The sequence below is a fragment of the Perissodus microlepis genome, chromosome 19 (genome assembly GCF_051167445.1).
Source record: "Perissodus microlepis isolate ML-2025 ecotype Zambia chromosome 19, ASM5116744v1, whole genome shotgun sequence".
Lineage (NCBI taxonomy): Eukaryota > Metazoa > Chordata > Actinopteri > Cichliformes > Cichlidae > Perissodus > Perissodus microlepis.
The window spans coordinates 17,728,741-17,753,262 of NC_140479.1; the positions used below are offsets into that span (position 1 = coordinate 17,728,741).

General features: G+C 39.7%; 1 protein-coding gene across 3 annotated transcripts in view; it reads left to right on the forward strand.

The window, feature by feature from the left end:
• Positions 1-24,522, forward strand: part of fndc3ba (fibronectin type III domain containing 3Ba) — a 92,050-nt gene that overhangs the window by 62,352 nt on the left and 5,176 nt on the right. For all 3 annotated transcript variants that reach the window (XM_084915688.1, XM_084915689.1, XM_084915691.1), the window contains 19 exons: positions 537-595; positions 1,625-1,776; positions 1,874-1,933; positions 2,059-2,197; positions 2,623-2,676; positions 2,966-3,090; positions 3,792-3,966; positions 4,808-4,894; positions 5,852-5,987; positions 6,438-6,509; positions 7,309-7,427; positions 9,524-9,629; positions 10,323-10,489; positions 11,118-11,231; positions 12,006-12,155; positions 13,793-14,073; positions 16,976-17,194; positions 20,983-21,149; positions 22,525-22,652. In XM_084915688.1, coding sequence (XP_084771814.1) covers positions 537-595; positions 1,625-1,776; positions 1,874-1,933; positions 2,059-2,197; positions 2,623-2,676; positions 2,966-3,090; positions 3,792-3,966; positions 4,808-4,894; positions 5,852-5,987; positions 6,438-6,509; positions 7,309-7,427; positions 9,524-9,629; positions 10,323-10,489; positions 11,118-11,231; positions 12,006-12,155; positions 13,793-14,073; positions 16,976-17,194; positions 20,983-21,149; positions 22,525-22,652 — 2,510 coding nt within the window. The remainder of the gene's footprint in view (positions 1-536; positions 596-1,624; positions 1,777-1,873; positions 1,934-2,058; positions 2,198-2,622; positions 2,677-2,965; positions 3,091-3,791; positions 3,967-4,807; positions 4,895-5,851; positions 5,988-6,437; positions 6,510-7,308; positions 7,428-9,523; positions 9,630-10,322; positions 10,490-11,117; positions 11,232-12,005; positions 12,156-13,792; positions 14,074-16,975; positions 17,195-20,982; positions 21,150-22,524; positions 22,653-24,522) is intronic.

Here is a 24,522-nt window from a genome sequence, read left to right on the forward strand (position 1 = left end):
TGTTGCATCACACACCATTTGGCAACAGAATTTCTAAAGAATTTATGGGTTTTTTTATTGTATTTTGGGCTATTTTTGTTTCGTTTTTCCACAGATGGTTGAATTATTTGCTGGACTGAAAATGCCACAGAAAACATTACAGTTGATTAGGGAATGCAAATGCTTTTTGGTGACATTTTCAACCTTAATTCCCCCGTTTAAAGGCAAACCTTGGCCGACCTTGTGTAATAATGAGCCCTCGATTTCTACATTTGACAGTAACATCTGGGAGCTGAAAATGTTCTCATTGTCTCATTTTCAGCCATGCAGCCAATGTGGATCTGATTTGAAAGTTAGAATTTTCACTGGCAATCAAACTCACATTAAGAAAGGTAGAAACAATTTTCATAGATTGTAATTATGGCCTGACATGTGGGGAAAAATGCCCTTGGGAATTCTCACCTCAGTTTATACACAGAGCCTCTCTTTTATGATGGAATATTTATTATGTCATTCTTGATAATTACTGTCTTTTTTTTGTCTGTCTTTCTCCTCAGATCATGATTCAGAGGGGAAGCGTGTTCAAGACATGCTGTCTGCAATCGAAAAACCACAGGTTGGCATACCTCTTCCCACAACTGCACGCACACACACATTCAAACCGCTCTCATCAATCACCCCCCTGTCCGATGCAGTCACAGCTGGCTTAAGCAGTGATGACTTTTCCGTATGTTTATTTGGTCTCTTTGAGTCACATGAAAATGAAATGCTTACGTTTAGAATAATATCTATACTGACTTGTATATGCAGCGCATTCCTCATTTTCAATGTTTTTTGGGGGCTTGAGCAGCAGGGAGAGTAATTATAATTTAAGCTGTGCTAATGCTGGCCACCTGAGGGCAGCATCTGCTCACCCAAGCTGCACACTCTGTAATAGCTTTTTTCCTTCCCTGAGGGGAATGTGATTGAATGAATGAGCTGCTTCCGTGCAGACATGGTTTACTAGAGAGGAACTGCTCATTCCAAGTTAAAACAGTTTGGTCAGCATGCTGTGCAAGCGGCCCATTTAACATCTTTGAGTTTACGCCACGGCTTGAGACTGTAACTACTGAGTGATGATACAAAGAGGATATTTAGTATAACTACAGATGGAGATGCTGAGAAATACATGAAATAGACTTTTGATTGATGTCCAGTAGTAGTGATTTATCTATGCTTAAAACCTCAGATGACTTATAAACTGATCAAGTTTATTATAGTTGAGAATAAGAAGTAATAAAAAAAGGAAATGTAAAATAATTCGGAGGTTTCCTTGTGACACTGTCTATTTTTTCAGTGCTGATGCATGATGCATGTTCGATGTCCTATAACTTAAAGCGTTTATGATGAATGCAGTAGTCTGTTGCAAATGTACACATAGAGTGATATAAACAGCATAAATTCACCTGGATGGATGGATTTAGCTTTTTTTCAAACAGGCATTTAAACCACAAGATGTCGTGGTTTAAAATATTGCCTTTAATGACTACTATTGGTAACATTGTATGCAAATCCAACAGTCATTTGTACAGTGGCTTTTAACTACCTGTTATTGACTTCACTAGCAATGCGGCTATAACTATGTGTATTCCTTTGTGTCCTGAAGGTTTCCAATATTCAGGCACGGACTGCACGGCTGTCCTGGGCCCCCCCAGCAGGGCTGGTGAACAGGCATAGTAACGGGATACCTGTGTCTTGCTCCTATGAGGTATCTCTGTCAGATAAGGGAAGAGATGGGAAATATCGCCTCATATACAGGTAGGAAACTTAGAAGTTGGGGGGGGAAAAATACAGCGTCCAAATTTAATCCTTAAGGTCATCCAAAGGACACTGGTGACTCTTGTCTATGTTTCAGTGGTGAAGAATTGGAGTATCATCTGAAAGATCTCAGGCCAGCTACAGACTACCACGTACGGTAAGGCCTCAATCCTTTTAATATTTAACTACTTGTGTGTTGCAGCGTATGGGGGTCCAGGAATCCCCGAAATGTTGCATAAAAACATCCTTTAACTGTTTGTTTCGTTTGTCTTTCTGTATCAGGGTGTCGGCAATGTACAATTTGGTTCGAGGCTCGTGTTCAGAGGTCGTCTCGTTTACCACAGAATCCACGGTCCCTGATGTCCCGTCGCCGCCAAAACTCACGAATCGTGCCAAGACAAGCCTCACCCTACAGTGGAAGGTACAGCTGCAGACATCTTCTTGTCCAGATACTCCTCCATGAAGTATTTTCACTCCCAAGAAACATCACAGTGATTTGTCATTGTGACACATTTAATGATTTTTTAAATTAAGTATATTACAACTCCGATGCATTAATAGTTTGAGTGCATCAGCCGTGCAGCACCGACAAGTAGTTGCACAACTCTGTTAGAATGCACCCCTGTGTCCTCTCTGACCTGTTATTTTAGTATTTTTTTATATCCTTACACACTGTCATTCATAAAGAGTGACATCAGTCACCCAGACAGGATATAAGGCCAATCATAAAAACACAACCAGTATTCTGTCTGTCTCATTGTCAGAGTCTTTTATCCTTAGCTAATCTCTCAATCTCTCTCTTCTCTCTTGTCTGCTTCCCTCGGTCCATTTCACTGTCACCCGTAGCCCCCGGGTGACAACGGATCCAAAATTACAAACTACCTGCTCGAGTGGGATGAGGTAAGTCTGTCATCTGTCATGCTCTACCCTTACCTCAAAGCAGCACTTACACCTATCACCAGTGTCCCTAAACACATGTCAACATTGGGCTCTTCAGACAAGATGGAATAAAACTGTGAATTATGCTCTTGCAATGAATGTCTGGCTTTTCTTCCCATCTTCTATTTATACTTCTTTACTTTGTCGTGCTATTTTTTTCTTCACATTTAACATTTTGTTGTAGGTGAGCTTATCAATCCTAATGTCCGTTCTTGTCTTTATGTCTTTTCTGTATACGTCTTCTCTGCAGGGAAAGAAGAACAGCGTTTTCAGAGAATGTTACTTTGGGAACCAGAGGCACTATAAGGTCACACGACTCTCCCCCGCCTGTGACTACACATTCAGGTTGGCTGCACACAACGACATGGGCAGAAGGTAAAGTTCTGTTATTGAATGTATATATACGTTTTATATACGCACACCTGCATGAATACAGTGTCATGGGAGGCATATTGCATGTTTTTTTGTTGTTGTTCTTCATTGTATACCACTGTGGCAGTAGGCATGCACCGAACTGCTATTCTCCATGTAACATCAGTTACATACAGAAGAATAGACTTCCTCTTTTCCCATTTCCCTCTATTTCCACTCTTCTCTTGCCTCCTCTTGTCATTATAGCATGGACCATCTCGCCTGCAGTTATTAGGGTGAAAGGGAGCAGAGAGGTCATAGAGGGGACTGAGAGTGAGGGAGGAGATATTAGCTCTGTGAACGAACTCAGAACAGCTTTAATGCATCGTTCAGTTTGGCAGATTTGAAGCTGGGTTACTTACTTTTATTCTAGCTTGAATATTTTTTCCCCGCTACAAGTCATCCATCCTCCCTATGCACTCCTTTTTTCTCTGCTTAACATCCTCTTCGGAACTCATGTAACGTCTTCACTCACAACCCCACGCACCTCTGTGATTAATCACCAAAGCACTTCTGTCAGTGTCCTTTTCATTTTCACTGATTTTTCTCCACCTTTCACTTTGAAAAATATTCATGTCTCCATCTCAGCTGAAATTGAAACCCATGACAATTATTTCTTCAGCGTTTTGAAGGAAAGCTTAAAATGGAAATTTCTTTTTCGGCAGTGGCTTCAGTTCAGAGGTGGTGTATATCACCATGGGCACCCTGCCTGCTCTGCCTCTGGCACCACGGCTTGTCAGGGCAGGGGTGTCCTGGGTGACCCTGGAGTGGGGGCGTCCTGAGGGCAGTCCCAATGTGGAGCAGCTCAAATACACACTTGAGATCCAGGAGGACAACAGCGTGAGTACCGTCCATGTACAAAAACATTTGTAACTTTTATTTTTCTTTACATTAAAAACAGACCTCGAAGACTCTAGAACATATTTTGTCTGTTTGTTAGTTTGTGCCCAGTTTACGAGTTTTATAAATCAGCATCAGGGTGTGTTGTACTACAGCAGTCAGTCAACCGAAGACTAAAAAATCTCAGTTTGAAAGTTATGGATATACACATGAAAATAACAAATGAAAAAGACAGTATAAAGGAATATCAAAGCTTATATTCATAATCTCATGAAAAAGATTTAGGGTAAGTGCCACTGATGCACAGCCGTAAATCCAAATATGCAATACAGACATAAACTCTGAGCATGTACAGCAGGGGTCCCCAATCCCAGTCCACGAGGGCCGGTATCCCTGCAGGTTTTAGATGTGTCCTTGATCCATCACAGCTGATTTAAATGGATAAATTACCTTCTCAACATGTCTTGAAGTTCTCCAGAGGCCTGGTAATGAACTAATCATGTGATTCAGGTGTGTTGACCCAGGGTGAGATCTAAAACCTGCAGGGACACCGGCACTCTTGGACTGGGATTGGGGACCCCTGATGTGCAGCGTTCTTTGTTTACAGCATTTTCTACAACATTTTTCCACACCTGCCTAAAACCTTTGCACAGTACTGTACATATAAAAGAAACCACACTATATGTTCCCACAGGTTCTCTGCTCTCTTTCTACTGTATCCATATATATCTATATACAATAAAATGTGAGCTAAAAGTCAGCATTTATTGCATCCATAGACTCAATAATTTATGCCGATCCTAATGCACCCTGAGAGAATCAAACACTGTACCTCCCACAGGGAACAGACTTTCATCCAAAGTACACTGGAGAAAACTTGACCTGTACTGTACAAGGCCTGAAGAGGAGTACACAGTATAAATTCAGGGTAAGCATTTGTGTTTTGGTTTCTGCACTTGTGTCCCACTTGTTGGAAATCAGAAGCTTTTTTACTAAGAGAGAATATGCAAAATATGTAATTTTGGCTATAGTTTAACGAGTTGTCTAACACTGCAAATCACTAACCATTTGTCAAGTACACAACATTCAGCTGTGGTTTTTGTACCTGTTCATAATTTGAGGAAATTGTACAAATCTATCTAAATCCTCTTGCACGTACCTCACCAGGTGAGTTTCTGTTTATTTTGTTTTTTTTTTACCTTGCCTCATGCACATTGTTTGATAAAGCTTTGCATCTTCGAAAACACAAAACACATGAATACACACAAAGAATCAAGTCTTTCTGCTTTCCCTGCGCTATCCATCTGGTGTAGACATAATGTAACAAAGCAAAATTATCTATTGGATGTAGCGACAGAATTGGATAATAGAAAAGAGAAGAAGGCAGAGAAGCCAAAACAACAACACGTGAAGGGGCAGAGACTAATGGCTCCTATTTATCACGACAATTGATTTAAGTTTTCAGAAATTCTTTTGTGTGTCTCCGCTTGGCTTGCTGTGGCTCTTTTCTCAGTTTTCCACTCTGTCTATATTCTTTTCGCCTTTTCTTCTTTCCTCTTTTTCTCTTCCCCTTCGTTTCATCCTTTATCTACTTTTTGGATTTTTCTGACCAGTATTAGACAAATTTAAGTAAAAAGAGAAAGGAAAGCAGGGAGAATGGGAGCAGTGATGATGTGCAGCAAAGGGCCTTGGGTTGGAATTGAACCCAGGCTAGTACAGTTTGGCCTTGCAGCATGCAGTCGCCTGTTCAGTCACTGAGCCTAATGGAGGCCTTTCTATCAACCTATTCTCGATTTCTGATCACTCACTACACTCTTTGTCTTTGTACCTTTGTTACGTGCTCTGTGTCTCTAATTGTCCCTTTTGTCCACCTCTCTTCCTGCAGCTCATAGCATCAAACATGGAGGGAAAGAGCAGTCCAAGTGAAGTTTTGGTTTGCACCACCAATCCAGACAAACCGGGTCCTCCATCTGCACCCTGTGTCACAGAGGCAACACCCTATGGATTTACTGTCACATGGGGTAAAGAGGCACACATGCATGTGCATATATCATATCATATACATACAGATATTCATTGAGATGCTTTCATACAAAATTGATTTGGTACAGACTTTTCAGCATTATCCAAGCCAAGACTACATGTGTGCAACCATCCCTGGACCACAGTCCAAACCAAAAAAGTCATACCTTCGTACAGAAACAAAGTTGACTTGATCCAGATCAAACTGAATCCTGACACTGTTTGCTGTTAGCGTGTTTCACACTTTCAGAAGAATTGCAAAAAATACATAAGACTGCAACAGATAGATTTTTGGTATTGATATTAATGTCCCAGATAAAATAATTTAGCTAACTAAAGTAACTAAAATAATAACAATTATTTTCTACATGTTGTCTCCTGTGAATTGGAATATTGTTTATGTGCAATAATATTCCAAACTAAAATCAGTTCATCAATTGTTTTGACAGATCCTCCAATGGACAATGGGGGATCAGAAGCTCTTACGTACCTGCTTGAGATCTCAGAGGGATGTTCTGAAGGTACCTGTGTTATATCTGTCTGTCACTGTATCTATTCAAACATACCATGAAAGATTTTCCAGCATCTTAGGACAGACCTTTTTCTCTTCGTGTGCTGTTTAACTTTTCTCAACTACCAGCCTAAAAAAAAATAGAAGCCATAATTGAGTCTTTCTTAGCATCAAATTAAGATATTGATGCACACAGCGTTGCTCACACCTGCCCTACAGGAAACCTAATCTTGTCTAGTTCCTTTCAATCTATAGTAAAAGATTGCTGTTGAGTGTCAGTGTACAGAAGAAGAGAATATCAAAAGCCTTTGTTCTTTTGTCAATAGAATTGACCTAAAAAGTCATCTGGATGCTTTTATCTAGCTTGTATTTACACTGTCCTGTGATATCAAGACAGGCTTTTTAAAACCTTTTTCTTCTTAAAAAGATGTGGTCATTGAAACGAATGACTCTGCCATATTAGGTTTATTCAAACTTCACTTTTAGGTACATTCAGTCTGTAGAGATAACATAGTATTATGCATTACAGAAACACAATACACTTCTGCTAGGAAATTTACGCTGTGATGTAAACAAGGCCTGTATTTGCACGGCATAGTGCTGCTTCACAGGGAGAGTATTATATTTCACAGGCATACGCAATCCATCAACAGCAGAACAGAAACAAAGCGTTGTCAGTGGGATTCTGTTTCTGGAAACTGCAGAAATGCGTACAAAACAGCAGCTGATTATGTGTATGTGCTTTAGCTCATGAATATGACAAGTTGTTTAATTCCTTGTTATGTGTGTGTGTGTGTGTGTGTGTGCAGCAAACCAATGGGAAGTAGCGTACAGTGGTCCGGCAACACAGTGTGTGTGTGAGCGACTGAGACCAGGGACCGTTTATCGCCTACGTGTGTGTAGTATCACCACCGGAGGACACAGCCCAGTAAGATTCACATACATGCATGCATGCATACACAAATTTCAGCAACACACACACACACACATAGATATACATATATATACATACAGGGAGTGCAGAATTATTAGGCAAGTTGTATTTTTGAGGAATAATTTTATTATTGAACAACAACCATGTTCTCAATGAACCCAAAAAACTCATTAATATCAAAGGTGAATGTTTTTGGAAGTAGTTTTTAGTTTGTTTTTAGTTTTAGCTATTTTAGGGGGATATCTGTGTGTGCAGGTGACTATTACTGTGCATAATTATTAGGCAACTTAACAAAAAACAAATATATACCCATTCCAATTATTTATTTTTACCAGTGAAACCAATATAACATCTCCACATTCACAAATATACATTTCTGACATTCAAAAACAAAACAAAAACAAATCAGCGACCAATATAGTCACCTTTCTTTGCAAGGACACTCAAAAGCCTGCCATCCATGGATTCTGTCAGTGTTTTGATCTGTTCACCATCAACATTGCGTGCAGCAGCAACCACAGCCTCCCAGACACTGTTCAGAGAGGTGTACTGTTTTCCCTCCTTGTAAATCTCACATTTGATGATGGACCACAGGTTTTCAATGGGGTTCAGATCAGGTGAACAAGGAGGCCATGTCATTAGTTTTTCTTCTTTTATACCCTTTCTTGCCAGCCACGCTGTGGAGTACTTGGACGCGTGTGATGGAGCATTGTCCTGCATGAAAATCATGTTTTTCTTGAAGGATGCAGACTTCTTCCTGTACCACTGCTTGAAGAAGGTGTCTTCCAGAAACTGGCAGTAGGACTGGGAGTTGAGCTTGACTCCATCCTCAACCCGAAAAGGCCCCACAAGCTCATCTTTGATGATACCAGCCCAAACCAGTACTCCACCTCCACCTTGCTGGCGTCTGAGTCGGACTGGAGCTCTCTGCCCTTTACCAATCCAGCCACGGGCCCATCCATCTGGCCCATCAAGACTCACTCTCATTTCATCAGTCCATAAAACCTTAGAAAAACCAGTCTTGAGATATTTCTTGGCCCAGTCTTGACGTTTCAGCTTGTGTGTCTTGTTCAGTGGTGGTCGTCTTTCAGCCTTTCTTACCTTGGCCATGTCTCTGAGTATTGCACACCTTGTGCTTTTGGGCACTCCAGTGATGTTGCAGCTCTGAAATATGGCCAAACTGGTGGCAAGTGGCATCTTGGCAGCTGCACGCTTGACTTTTCTCAGTTCATGGGCAGTTATTTTGCGCCTTGGTTTTTCCACACGCTTCTTGCGACCCTGTTGACTATTTTGAATGAAACGCTTGATTGTTCGATGATCACGCTTCAGAAGCTTTGCAATTTTGAGACTGCTGCATCCCTCTGCAAGATATCTCACTATTTTTGACTTTTCTGAGCCTGTCAAGTCCTTCTTTTGACCCATTTTGCCAAAGGAAAGGACGTTGCCTAATAATTATGCACACCTGATATAGGGTGTTGATGTCATTAGACCACACCCCTTCTCATTACAGAGATGCGCATCACCTAATATGCTTAATTGGTAGTAGGCTTTCAAGCCTATACAGCTTGGAGTAAGACAACATGCATGAAGAGGATGATGTGGACAAAATACTCATTTGCCTAATAATTCTGCACTCCCTGTACATATGTTTCTTTTTTCTTTAAGGCAATGGGGGCAATTTCAGGCCCATCTAAGTTCAGTTGTGTGAAGTTTTTGCACGTCCAATAATACATTTTAGTCAATTTTTTTGAGTGAGTGTTGTAAACTGTAAGTCTGAGGTTACACTAATATGTACAGTTGTATGTCATCTGCATAACAATAATACAAAAATAGCAATATTCTATAATCTAAGTAAAAAAAAAAAGTCTGTTTGATAGGAGAGGTCCACGAATAAAGCCCTGAGGAACTCCACAAACTTTTTGTTCATTCAAATCCATAGGTACCAAGGGACATGAAGTACCTGCTCACTATCTAAATATGAATTTCAAAAGATATTTTGCTCAGTAATCTTTCCTAAAATTATACATGTACACCAATAATTAAGCCTATCTGTAATTGTCTTTTGTTCCTTTTATTTTTTGCTCTTTAAGTGCACTGTTAGTGTTCCAGTCCGTACATTAAGTGTCCCACCAGGGCCCTGCCAGCCGCCAAGGATTGTCGGTAAAGCCAAACACAAGGAGGTGCAGTTAGAATGGGGTGAGTTCAGGCATACACGCACGCTGTTTACTTTTATTTACTAGAATATATTCGAATTATTTTTGTATAAGGCAGCTAAATCACCTTCTGGCCGTTTAATATGTTTCCCTGGCCAATTCTAATGTAAGCTGAGTCAACCACGTTTCAGCCTAATTGAGCCCTAATTTAGCTCATTAAATGCCTAACCTAGCCTCATATTTGACTTAACTCTCCTAATGTCAGCCTATTATTGCAGATTAGTACTGTTATCTCTTGGCAGGAAAAGGTCTTCCAGCCTGCCATGCTGAGGAAGTTCTTTCTTTTACCAGTTTAATACAGCTGGTCATGTCTCTAATCAGCTCACATTCAGGCACTGCTGCAGCTGCAATTACTGGCTCGAGCTGAAGGTCAAACATAAAGTATTGGAGGGTTTTCCCCACTGTCACCATTATTTATTACTTTCGTCTTTCTGCAAGCAGAGAATATCACCAGGTTTATGGGGAAAAACCCCTAGAAAGTATTCAAAATATACCCTGTGTATTAATCTGTAAGCAGTATAAAAAGCTTGTGAAATACTGAATACATCATTAAGAATTTATGTGTAACAAGATATCGTGACATATGTATTGTGTATTTTCATCACAATTCATGTATTGTGGTTAGTTTCACTGTAAATGTTTCTTCTTATCGCTCTCTCTTATTTGATCTTCTTAGACTCCCCTGAGGGAGTGTGTGAGGAGTGTGTGTACAGTCTGGAGATGAGTGAGGGAGACGCCAAGCCAACGGAGGTGTATCATGGCTCAGAGCTACAGTGCACTGTCGCTAGTTTGCTTCCTGGTGCAACATATAGCTTCAGACTGAGGGCTGCCAATGAGGCTGGGGTGAGAAACTGTCTGGCTTTTCAAAGCAAGAGTGTGATCAATAATAAAAATGAAAATAAATAAATGAAAGCCATGACAATCTGGTAATTCACCAGGCTAGACCATAAAATCCATTAAAGAACAACAGAAAATCGTAGCTGAAACCTTTTGAAGCTTGATCCAGCCACTTCAATAGGTCAGCCTATAAAAGAAGGGATGTTTTATAACAGCTAAGCATGAAATATTGAATTAAATAGCGTTTGTTTACTTATGGCTTTGAAATTTGCTCTGCATATTGAGCACACGAACTTGGGAGCTCTTAATACACATCCAATATTAAGCAACAAGCAGAAAATTCAACTTAAAACCGTAGGTGTAGACACAGACACTGAGTAGTTGGATCAGTGTGCCCTAGAAAATTAACTTAATATTATAAGATTTGATTGTTTTGATTATCCGGTCACCTGAAAGTGAATTAGATGGCGCCAAAACCTCAGCACAGTTGCTTATTGAACAAGATGACTGTGTCTATATTTCACAGCTTTTCAGTTTGGGATTAGAATTTGATTTTCAGCTTTTGTAAACTTTTTACTGTCTAAATGATTCAACTTTCTCATTTATCTTGTGTCAATCGATCTGTCTCCCTTAGTACGGACCATACTCTGAGCCTACAGAGGTGACGACTGCAGCGGGTCCTCCTGCCCAGTGTGGAGTTCCCATAATCACACTCACCAGTAACACCTGTGTAACGCTCAACTGGGAGGTGAGGCAAACCAAAAACACAGCTGCATTTATCAAAGGAAATAAACAGTGTATGGAAGGAACAAAAAACAGACAAGCAAATATAAAAAGACAGGCCACATTTTTTAACACTGCTAAAGAGCTCCAGCATTCCTTTTACTGTTTTTTCTAAAATAAAAAAAAAGTAGTAAAGTCATCTTTTGGGCCTATTGGTGTTGCTTAGCAGGCTCATTCCTTCTTAAGAATATACCAGCTTGCTGATTTGGCCACTCCTAAAGTTTTTTCCTATCACTTTAAAGGGTATCTTTTTTTTGTTTTTCAGTCTAGTAGTCACATTCATCATTTTTTGGTCCCCATACTCCACATATTCCACTGAAAATATACCAAATGAAGGTTGCACACTTTTGATTTATATACCTAATTTGTCATTGGAAAATTAAGGAACAGGCCTCACCTGGCCAGTAATTATGCAACCATGGTATAACTATCAGACTATGCATGGTTATAATGGCTGTAATTTCTAAACAGTTAATGCTGCACTTTTGTTAAAACCTTTGAATTAAGTCTGCACTTTAATCAGATCTTGACCATTTGATTTCAAAGCTGCTGTGGTGATTTACCAAGGTTGAATGACAATAAATGTGGGTCCAAATACTTACCTACCTCAATAGACTTCAGTTTAGATGGAAAAAAAATAATCTTGTTTTTCATTTTGGGTTTGCAAAACAAGACCTGAATCCATTAACTTTCAGGTATCTGTTAATTCCATTGAGCTGATTTTGTGTTTCTATTGCAGAGCCCCGAGGGTTCGGGTACAGACATCTCTGAATATCGTTTGGAGTGGGCGAGGGAAGATGAACCCATGGAGCTCATCTACTGCGGATCTGCCACGCAGTGTGAACTGTCAGATTTGACACCTGCCACAAATTACTGCTGCAGGCTACAGGTAGTGCACACACTACTAGATATCCCTACAGTGGATTTAGATGAACATAGACAGGCATACAACATTCACTTATGTTGAAGCCATGCATAGTTAAACTGACAATGAGAAAAGAAGAACGTACTAGTGTATGGAACATAAGCACTTCCAGAAACAAAAGAAATAACTGAATTGTGAGCGTGACAAAAATTCAGCCTGGAAACATGAAACCAAGATGCTGCAACACAAACACTCAGACTCCAGGGAAAGATTGATGGTCATTGATTCAATTTGTATTCTGACCCTTAATGTGGTGCATAAATAAGTGCCGTCTTTCTCCTTCTCCTTCTGTTTGTCTAACTCTCTCCCTTACTCCCTTTCTGTCTTGTACCCTCTGAAGCTATGAATCCAATAACAACATGCTTTATGGCTCACATCTTTATAGGATTATTTATAATCGGTTAATAGTTAATAGGTTGACAATCCAAGGTCAACCTACCGTCCTAATAATTGCTTTTCTACATGTACGTGATTTCTCTTTGTCTCTGTGCACTAGAAGTGTATGCCTATGTGTTCATATCTGTACACCTTCAGAAGATTGCAGGAATGGATCACACCAGAGGCGCTGACTTGGTTGAACTCTGTGTGACTCCATACGTTCTATACCTGAATGAACTTGTACTGGTTTATCTTCTGTAGCAGTGATTCAAATCTGCACAACCTGACACGGACTTGTTTTATGAGAATGCTTTGAATGGGGGGACGCCAATGTAAGGATAAGTTAAATCAGTTTCTATGTGTTTTTCTAGCCTCTGCAAAATAAATTTGACAGCTGAGGATAAATCCGAGAAACTACTGAAGTATAACTTTTCTTGCTGGACCCAGAGTTATCTAGATAGTTTAATGCTGAGATAAACCGTCAAGGATTTATATATAAGTACACATTGTAGATTCCTTCTCCTTGGTATCTACTTGGTATGGTGCTTGGCTGTTTTTAGAAAGTGGCTACAGTGCATTTTTACAAGAAAACAAACACTGCTCATCTGCTTGGATGTGCTAAGTACATTTAATCCATTAATGTTGCTTTTTACATGTAACTATTACAAGGCTCACAAATGGATGGAAGGAAGCAATTTATCTACATTTTTTATTTTTAGTTCAAGCTTTCCGAATGGACAAGATGTATATAAAATACCAATTTTGTCCTTCCTTCCTCCTCTCGAAGTCTGTAAGAGGCAATGAAGGTGACTATTACAACTAGCGATTGAAAGGCATTTAATAGTGGATACTTGAGCTGAATATTAATGTGTTTGACAGCACAAGTAAAGGATTAATGCTCTTTCAAACTAATTTGAATTCATGTCTTTCTGCTAGTTTTCTTGTCTATTCAGTTTTCTATATCAGTCCCTCCCATTTAATGTTGTCTTGCTCTTTGTCCTGTGCTTATTAATAAATCCCTTCATATTTATCTTCTTCCCTTCTTATTGTTAATCATCATCTGTCTGCCTTGGTTTTAGTCTTCACTTATCCCTTTCTTTTTATCCCTCTCCTCACCTCTGTTCTATCACCAGGATCCTCTATCTCAGCACTATCAATCACAGCAGTTTCCCCCCCTCTTCAATCTCTCTCACCCCCTCTGTGTTTCTGTGTCTCCCACTCAGGCGGTCAATCAGGCGGGTGCTGGTCCATATAGTGAGCAGAGCAGTTTCCAGACCCCAGCTACAAATCCTGACCAGGTATCATCCCTTACCCCCCTGGATCTCCCGACCTCCTCAGAGACGGGCCACTCCCCGTCTACCTGCCTCCACCTGAAGTGGGAGGAGCCAAACTGTAACGGGGCCGAGATTACCTCCTACGTCATCACCCTGGACGACCAAACTATCACTGTGGATTCAGGGACAAGTCACCTTGTCACAGGCCTGCAGCCAGACAGTGAATACAGGTAATGATAGCTAAACCAAAGCATTTATGCTTGTGTGTGGTGCATTACATGTTAATTACCGTGTGGTTGTGTCCCATTTTTTCATATGCGGTGCCAGCCCATAGAAAGAAATAAAATGCTGGTGCAAACATATTTGGCGCTCTAATTTTTCCACTTCTTTGTACCTTCCCTCACATCAGTTCCAATAGTTTCATTGATATCCTTCTACGAATTTGCTAATATTTATAATTTGTTATAGTGATCCTATAATTATCTATTATACTGGGGGGATGATTGCTATTTTATCACTGATAAATTCAAAAATCACAGCAGAAAAGTAGTGAGAATAGAGGACAGTTAGATTTGTCGGGAGGTCAACATCAAGTTATGTTGGAGATTACGGCATTGGGTTCAGAGGGGTTTACAGTTACATCTTAGGCTATGATGTAAATTTCCCACTGAAGCATAAATTGGGTGTAAGAGGCGGGTTCATTAGCTCATTTGCAGAATGCAGGTTTTACAGCTTCTGCATTGGCTTCTTTTCATACAGACAAGCAGGCTACATCTATTTTTTTTAATACAGATTCTGTATTTAAATAGGGGTAAAATGTTTGATGATTGCATGAGCTTGGATCTCAAACATGTTGTACTCAAGTAGCAGTAAACAGCCACTTAATCATCTTTATGCCCAGCGTTGTTGTCATCCCGCTTGTCTGTGATTGCTTGTAAGTGTGTTTGTGAGCATGCATATGATTGTGCAGCAAGTTCTTTGAATTCTAATTAAAAAAGACAAACAGGGAGAGGTTATCCAAGGTAAGGTGACATGTGCAGAGGCAGGGTGATCTCGCACCATTGTTTTCATTCTGAGGTTGTTTTTGACCCGGTGTCACTGTGCTCTGTTGCATAATGGCTGCCAGTGAGACAGAACATGTGTGAGCCTGTGCGTGTGTTTGTGTGCATTTGAGAGAATCTGTGGGAGTTTTTGTGTGTCCAAATAGCTATAATTCTGGTTGTTATTTACGACAGGAATTGTACTTCAGATATTCTTTGACTGTGTGGCCTTGTAAAGGACCACAGTAAACATTTGTGTGTTTTTGTGACTGTTTGTGTGTGTGCGCGCCCACATTTGTACAATTTTTTTTGCAGCTTGGAGGTTAAACACACTATTGTTATTTATTAGTATTTAGACTTCAGTTTTTGTTCTAAACCGATGAAAAAGGAAAAATATGTTTGTTTTTTAAAACAAAGAAATTCGTTTTTAGTTTTTTCCCACCAACAATACAATACGCTAAATTATAAAACATTAAATATAGTTACATTAAATATTTGTAAATTAAATATCTATATAGATTTAAGATGACTTGCATTTTCTGTCAATGGAGTTTAAAATATTTCCTTCAAAATACAAGATTTCAAAATCTTTCCTGCATCTTTGCCCCAAATAAATAACAAAACCATATTAAAGTAAAAAGAAAACCCCAAAGAAAACCCTTAAGTGTATACTTGTGGTCTAGTCATCAATGACAGAATACACATTAAGTAAAGCTGCAGTGCAAAGAAGGTGCATTCTGTATTATCAACAATGTCAACCTTAACTTCAAGTAAAGGAGAGAGTTCAATTTGTCCTCTAAAATTAGATGTGTATTTTCACTTCAGTGAATTTCTTGGAGTCATTGAGGTGAGATTTAAATAATTTACCAGCCAGAGGTTCTTGCACTGGTGAAATTATAGTCTCAAGATTGTTCAATTACTTGTCCCCTAGTTTTTTTCTCTTGACAGTGTAAAAAAAATAAATCATAAATTTAAAAATAAGTAAATAAACTGCATCTGTTCTGAGCCTAAGATGAAAGTTTGTTAAGGTACAACACGGAGAGGTTGCCTGTCCATCACAGGGCTAACAAATAAACATTCACGTTCACTCTTATCATATCTAAATGTAGCCCCACCTATCATCAAAAGCTAAGCCTTATCTTTACATTGTTCACAATCTCTTATTATCTTTTATCCATATCCTTAATTATCCACTGGATAGATACATGTTGCCCTTTACCTCACAGACACAAACACACAAATGTTTACCTAAGCTACATGAATTATAATGAAAGGTTGCAGTTACAAAGAATCAGTGGTTAAATGTCAGAAGAAAGATACCAACTAGCTGAGGGCCTCTGATATTGATGCTAATAAGCTGATAAAACACTGACAGAAAAACCGCGAAGAACAGAGGGGGCTTCCTGGAAGAAAGGTGGCAGGGGAGTTTGAAAAACAGAAATCCATTTCTCCCAATTCTCTTTAATTAGGAGCTGATCTGTGTGTGTCTGTGTGTCCAGTTGAGTCCATATATTTTTGGCATACGAGTTCAAATGCATGTGCTTAAAATGATGTTTCTCTGTCATTTATAATCTTTATAATTATGTTTTAGGGAATACATTGTAGTATTTAAGTTCTCTCTTTAGCACAAATCTTCTAAAACACCCTGTAGCAGTGATAGCAGTTACCTAACTTGGTACACATTTAGGGAAAACGTGGACCAGGAAGTCTGACAAATTTAAGGCTTATCATGCAGAGTACGTAGGAGAATGGTAACAGGCAAAAGGATCCACAAACATCCAAGGTCAAAGCTAATATACCACATTAGTGTCCAGCATTGGACAGATAGGTCTGCAAATACACGGAGAGCATTCAAGGTTGCATGGTACAGCACTTTCACGGTCGCATACTTTGGCTTGTGATCTTAAATCAGTGCACACATGCTCAAGTAAAATTTAAATGCTGGCTTGTTTGGCTCTCATCTCTAGAGACATTTCCACAAAAATCCAATCAATATAAGATGATAAATAATAACATAATAATAAACATTTTTACAGTGCAATATTCAACAAATAAATTCTATCTCTTTCTCGCTCTCTCCCATGATTTTTAGTGTGCAGATCCAGGCAGTGAATGCCATTGGCTCCAGTCCCAACAGTTTACCACTGATCGTGAGGACACGCCCTATCCCGCCACCGCCGCCCCCACTCGAATGCTCAGCGGCTGGCCCTCAAAGCCTGAAGCTCAAGTGGGGCGAAAACACCAGCCACACACGTGCTCTGCTTGCTGATGACATGGTCTACACACTACAGATGGAGGACAAGAACCACAGGTGGAGTATACACGGACCAGTTTATACTGCTCCATCATCATTGTTTACTTGAGGGAATAGGCTGAGTCCAGCTTATTTTTAACAACACATTAAAATCTTGGACTCAAAGCTTATATTTACCCATTTATAAACAAAAAGTGGAACACCGAATTAACCTACTAATCCTGTCTCTATGACAGCAATAGACAGAATGATAGTCTGCATTTATCTATGGAACCTCATGTGTAACAAGGGATTGAAACTATGATGTTGCCCTCAGAGGACTTCTCACCCTATAACTAGTCAATTGATCAAATTAGAACCCAGGTTAAAAATATGCACATCATTGAGAACAACACCCAAATACTAGGAGGACAAAACCAGAGCAGCTGAGGGGAGCCGAGGGAGTGTGTGCATTAAAGGTACTTGTGGGGATCTGTGCCTTTTTCTCTGTGTGCAGTAACTAGATGTACCTGGGAGTAGTCATGTTGAGTGGAGCTGGACACAGCAGGGATGCAGCCCCCAACAATCAAGCCTTCATTGAATTGACTGGTCAGACAGCAGTGACAAAAAGAGAAATGGAAAGAGAGTGTTAGCAGACTGAGGAGGAGAGGATGGAAAATAACCATGGACAGGGAGTCAAATACACATCTGGGGGCAAAAAAAGTTCAGGAGGAGGGAATTTTTGCAAGTAGCTAGAGCTGAGAGTATCTGTAATGCATCGCACCAGCCCGTCTGCCCAACTGTCAGTTTGTTTCACTCCCTCCTTTATCCTTCTGGTTGGCCCTTATCAGTGTTTGAATTAAGGTTTGGCTGTATCAAGCTGGCACCTTGACACCCTTGGAATGGGTACCATAACTGACAGATGGGTCCCTAACTGGCAGACTGTGGTCTGTTAGCTTCTGTGACACACATACACATAAACAAACATAGAGGTATGCGATCGCTCTCTGCCATACCAAATGCAAACAGCTTTCACAGTTTTGTTTACCCTTTTCTAACTGCCACAGTAATGTTTGTGCATATTTATGTACATTTTTCTTTCTTTGTAATCACGCTTGGATGAAGTTAGGTATATTATGCATGTGTCTGTATGCACCCAATGAAGTTATAGGAGTTGGAGTATTAAACATAGTTGGCAACTAAACTAAAGGTTAATTTGTCTTTTTTTCCCCAAGTGTTTATGCTGTAGACTTAGGGATGAGGAGCGGCTCATTCAAATGAAAGAATTTGTATGTGTTAGTCCCCGTAGGGAAAATACTCTTCTGCATTTAACCCATTCACCCAGTGAGGCAGTGGGCAGCCACCAGTGCAGCTCTCGGGGAGCAGTGTGGGGACGGTACCTTGCGATCACTGGCATTTATATTTTAAAAGTGTTTAAAAAAAAGGTGGTATAAGTGGTTAGTGGTGCATCACAGTTTCTTGTACACTGTGTATTTGTGTGCAAAGGCATATAAAATTAAGAATGGACGTAGAAGATTTACAGGGCACTCCTCCTACGCTGCTCCGCTTTCCTCTTTTCTTTCTCATCGCGCTCTGTTAAAATGAATTAGAATGGTTTTTATTTTTTAGTATGAAGGAGTTAGCCATGGCAACCAGAAGCTTCACTGCTGACATAATAAGCGAGAGTGGAAGGGCACTTTGAAAGCAGGGAACTAATGAAATCTTGAAGTATTTAGCTTTGTAAACAAACATATTGAATAGCCAGCAATAATCTGTGCAAATATCATTTCTGATATTACACTTATGTTTTTGACCTTGACTCCTCCCCTCCTCTGTCTCTTGCTGTCCTCTGATTTAATTCATGTTTATTAATCGGGGTTTATTGTTAGACAGGTGACTGCGAATGTGGAGATTCTGAGAATGAATGTGTGCTTCCTTTCAGGAATTATTTCCCCTGCATTGGCATTTTTTACCCTTCCTTTATTTTTCAGTAAACCCAAGCATTTCTCTATTTTATGATGATAAAGAAAGTGTTTTTCTCCGGTTCCCATTATTGTTGCCATTATTTATTTTTCATCCTTGTACCTTCCCATCCTCCTTTCCCTTGCTTGCTCAGGCTAATTTTTCTTTTTCTTATCTCCCTGTTTGCAGACTTGTTGCTCATGCGCTGTCCTCCCTGAGTCAGGGCTTTTTATTTTCACTTGTTTCCTGTACTCCATTCATTTCTCCCTCTTTTCATCCATGTTGCCCACTGACATGCCTTGTGTCAAATCTGAGAGTTGCAAGAATGCCATGACAACACGGGGCAGTGTAGTTCAAGGGCTTTATTCTTCTTACACGACGACGCCTGCAGTAGAACAATAACAGATTGTTTCATTACATTCTGACCTCTCTCATCCTGCCCTCTGCTGTGCCATGTTGTAGTTAATTGGTCAGCTTTTTGGCTCAGCGCCAGGCCAATTCATCTCATTAACTATGTCCTAGTGATTTTTTTGTGCAAAGGTATTTATTGTTTGTTTGTGCTGTGCTAAATGTTAATTATTTTGATATCTTACCATTTATGTCTGGTCGACTGCGAAGAGGTCATGGCTCCTGATGATGGAAAAGTTAATGTATTAGTTGTTGTTGTTTTTTTTAAGCCATGCAGTTGATCGCTGCACGTGTTAACTGTATGGCCCACCAGTAAGGCCAGGGTTTAATAACATCATATATCAGCCAGAGAAACACATCACTTCTGTAGTGCAGCTACATAAAGAGCTCATCTGGAGTTATAGCTTTCTACTAAACCGTGACCTCTCTCCTGTCCTCTTTGTCTCGCACTCTCTTTTCTCTCTTCAACATTATCATCATCTCCTTTAATTCTCAATCACCTATCCTTCTGCTTTAACTTCTCTCTCCCTTGCATCCTCCTGCGACTTTACTCTTCTATTACTGCCTCTTCTCTTGTTCATTAACCATTTACCTTTGTCTTTCTTTTCTCATTCCTCTGCTTCATGGCTTCCTTAGCCACCTAGACATTTACCTTATTTTGCTGCAAAGCTGATTGCTGAGATAAATAACCCCTCTTCGGCTCACATTCACTTATCTCCCAGACTTTTCCTGCTTTTATCTCTCCCACTCCATGAATCTGTCCATCGAGCCAGCCAGGAATGCTTTTGGTGCTCATTTTCATCAGATTTGTGACTATAGCCTGCCACTGTTTGTCCTGCGTGTTCATCAATCATCTCTATCTTTTTTTTTTAAGGTGCTTTCTTTTCTTCTGCTGCTCCTCTTGCTTTTCAAGGTCCCCACATTTTATTTCTGAAGTTAATCTTACCTCAGGTTAACATATAATTGTGTTAAAATATTCACATTCACCGCTGAGCTGTTCATCATTTTTCTTGTGACGCCTGCTGTGCTGAGTTAAACTATATCAAGTCACAAACATGGTCTACATCAGTCCTTATAACTAAGTTAGTGATTAGTGAGTATCTAAGTGTTTGTGCCTTATTTTTTACTGTTCTTGTTTGACCGTGCTCTGCAATAAGATGGCAACACGATCAGGCTGTAACCTGCCTCAGCCGTATTGACAGCTGGGATCGGCTCCAGCCCCCAATGACCTTGAATTAGATGGATAGATGGATGGATGTTTAACCATGTTTTTCTCTATTAACATAACTCTTCCCTTCTTATACCCATTCATAACACCATCATCTTCACTTTCCTTCACCATTTCTCCTTTATCTCTGATGGAGTGATCCTTCATGCCTAGGCCTGTCAGTGCTCCCTCTGTCACATTGAACCGTCCTTCCTTTTTTCTTTTTTTTTTCTTTTTTTTAGATTTACATCTTATTTATTTCTCCTTCTTCATTATGTTCCCTGTTTAGGTTTGTGACAATCTACCGTGGTCCCAGCCACACCTACAAGGTTCAGCGATTGACCGAGTCCAGCAGCTACAGCTTCAGAATACAGGCCATCAGTGATGCTGGGGAGGGTCCTTTTTCTGACACGCATACTTTCTGCACCACCAAGTCTATACCCCCTGCCCTGAAAGGTAAACTGAAGCGGAGAAAATGTCTTTGTGCACAAACACATTTCACACAAAGAAGTCCTGTCTTCATCACTAGCTATACACCAACTGCCTTTTCAGATCGTACAGTTGTGCCGTAGGGATATTAGTGGGGAATTATCAGATATATTTAAACGCACAGTCCTCTATTTAGGTAAATCTAACTTTAAATATCTTCAGGGGTCAGATCATGTGAAGATGTCCTACCAGTCCACCAGTGTCAGCTCAATTTCACATATGATGGCAGAGCAACGCAAACACACCAGTGCACGAGTTTCCATGCATACAGTAATGTTTGCCACTTCTACGTGGATTAAATCAAGCTTTATGCATGCAACAAATGCATCTGTTTTTGGCTGTTAGTGATGATGTTTACTGTCGCCTGCCTGATTATTGCCTCCAGCATCTGATTGTTACTGTAAGAGAGGGGGTGGCTTATTACAGCTCCAATAATTGCAGTAAGGGGTAACCTCTCTGGATATATCTACAAAGTATGATGGTAGCTGTGCCGCATAGCATTGATATATCCATAAACCCACTCGAGGGACCGAATAGCTTCTGTAAAGCTCATAGCAGTGTACGCCATCTAAAAGGGTCAGGCATTCATTTGAAACTATAAAGAGCAGGTGATGTTGAGATGAATCAACATATAGATACTTGGTTATCAAAGCAGTTAGTAAAATGTGTTTTGTATTTAATGCAGCAGTTAATTGCAGTCAAAATGACATCGTTGTTGTTAACATTGTAATTTACAGTGTAAAATGACATTAATCCCCAAGGATTTGATTGCAGTGCATAACAAATGTTACAACTGAAAAACAAAATGAATTTCATGACTCACTTTGTTGTAGCTGATGTTCACTATTTATATTCATACATATGTTTCTCGGTTTTCCTATTTTTGATTGATAGATTTCAGTTGTTTCCTCTGCTTTGTTTTAGTTAATCCTAAATGAACATTGGCCCTAAGATAAGCCTTACATTTATATGATGTATTTTTTCTATTATACATTATAATATCCCCAAAGTCGTTGCAATTCCATATTGAAAAATGTTGTTCTTCAATCATAAGTGTTTTGCTGCACTGTTTTATGCTGAATCAAGTTTCAGCTCTGGATAAGTTATCTTCTTAATGTTTTCAGTTAAATATAGGCTTTGAGTGTTTGGCAAATCACTGAACTGTGAGTTTATCTACACTTTACTGTTTACAACATTTTAAATGTTGTAAAATGATAACCACCATTTCTTGACTTCACAAGAGATGGTGTTCTAATTATACTCTTCATCTGTTTGCAAGCGTCTTTTAACGATATCCTGTCATGTATATGAGATAATGATTTGTTATTATTAATTCCAACAGCTCCCAGAGTGCACCAGCTGGAGGGGAACATGTGTGAGATAACATGGGAAACTATTCCACCAATGAGGGGGGACCCTGTGAGCTATGTGCTCCAGGTGCTGGTGGGACGTGAGTCAGAATACAAACAGGTTTGTAACACACACATGTAAACGGGTCTTATATGTGTAGACATGAGAGCTGTCCAGTTCATCTAAACGCTAGAAAGCTGCTGGAATTAATTAATTCAAGTTTCTTTTGACATTTGATGGAAGAGTAAAATACCCATGTGTGAACACTTCTCTCATATACACCCCCCCCCCTGCTGAGAGGTATTAAATACTTTTAATGAAAATTACAAAACAGAAGTATCTCAGGAAGAGTCTGCTGCACCTGGAAATATAGGATTTGATTGCTCACAGCTGCAGCGGTGGGCAGGCGGGTAGACAAAAAGTTATTTGTCTTCAGGGCCATTTCAACTTCTGTTATTGAATTACAGAATGGTTGGTGGGACGAACTGCAGACTCTCATAAGTAGATAAAACCTGTGCTGTGTGGATATGTGATGCTGCTTTATGTTTGCAGACATATGTTATCAGATGCTGCTTTTAACATTTTGTGTTCTTTTTTTGGGGGGGGGGGGTTGTTTTTCCTTATTTTTGTTGGGTTTTTTTTATTTCTTTCTGAGAAGACCAGTAAATGCACTCAGAGTTATATTTACCTCTCGTCAGTTTGAGAGTCTAACAGCTAAAGTTCAGTGCACCTTTAACAAAACATTTCTTCCACTGCAGCACTAAAAATAAAATGGTGTTTTTTGTCTACACACATTCTCCCTTGACACAAACACCACTTACCTTTCTACAAGTTCAATTCCAAAGAAACTCTACCCTGTAAAATGCAAAGAAAAACACAAGACGGTCATTTAAATGTCCTAAACATGTTTTTTAATCACAATAGAACATAGGAGACATGAAATTTTAAATTGAGACATTTTACTATTTCATCAAAAAATATTAGTTCATTTTGATGTTGACGGCAGCAACAGGTCTCAAAAGAGTTGGGTGGAGATAACGAAAGACCGAAAAAACTAAGTGGTGCTAAAAAGAAACAGCTGGAGGAACATTTTGCAACTAGTTAGGTTTGTTGGCAAAATGTCAGTAACATGACATCTTAGAGGGGCAGAGTTTCTCAGAAGCAAAGCTTTTCAACAAAAAAAAACAAAAAAAAAACGCATCATCAAATCGTGGAACAGTTTAATAATAATGTTCTTCAATATAAAATGGTGAAAACTTTTAGTATCCCATCATCTACAGCAGCGGTCTCCAACCTTTTTTGCGCCACGGACCGGTTTATGCCCGACAATATTTTCACGGACCGGCCTTTAAGGTGTCGCGGATAAATACAACAAAATAAAACTAGTACCGGTACTGGTACCGAAAAAAAGAAGATTTATTCATAACACACGTGAAAAGACCCAGGAAACCAGAGTTAACGATAAAAACAATATCAAAATAACGCTGAAAACCATACATTTCAGACCTGAGCCTCAACTCTCGCGGCCCGGTACCAAACGACTCACGGACCGGTACCGGCCCGAGGCCCGGGGGTTGGGGACCGCTGATCTACAGTACGTAATATCTTGAAATGATTCTGAGAATCTGGAGAATCTCGGTGTGTATGGGAAAACACCAAAAATCAGTATCGAATGCCTGTGATCTTTCGGCTCTCAAGCAGCGCTGCAGTAAAACCAATTACACTGTAAGGGCTCAGGATCTCTTCCAGAAATCATTGTGAACACAGTTCCAATGCAGATTAAAACTCTATCATGTAAAGAAAAATCAAAATGTAAAAATGCTGTTAACATGAAAGTAGAAAACTGTTCTGTGGGAGGACAAATTTGAAATTCTTTTCAGAAAACTTGAATGATACGTCCTCCACACTACAGAAGAGAGGGACCATTTGGCTTGTTATCAGCGCTTAGTTCAAAATCCTGTATGCCTGAGGGTATGGGAGCCCAATAATG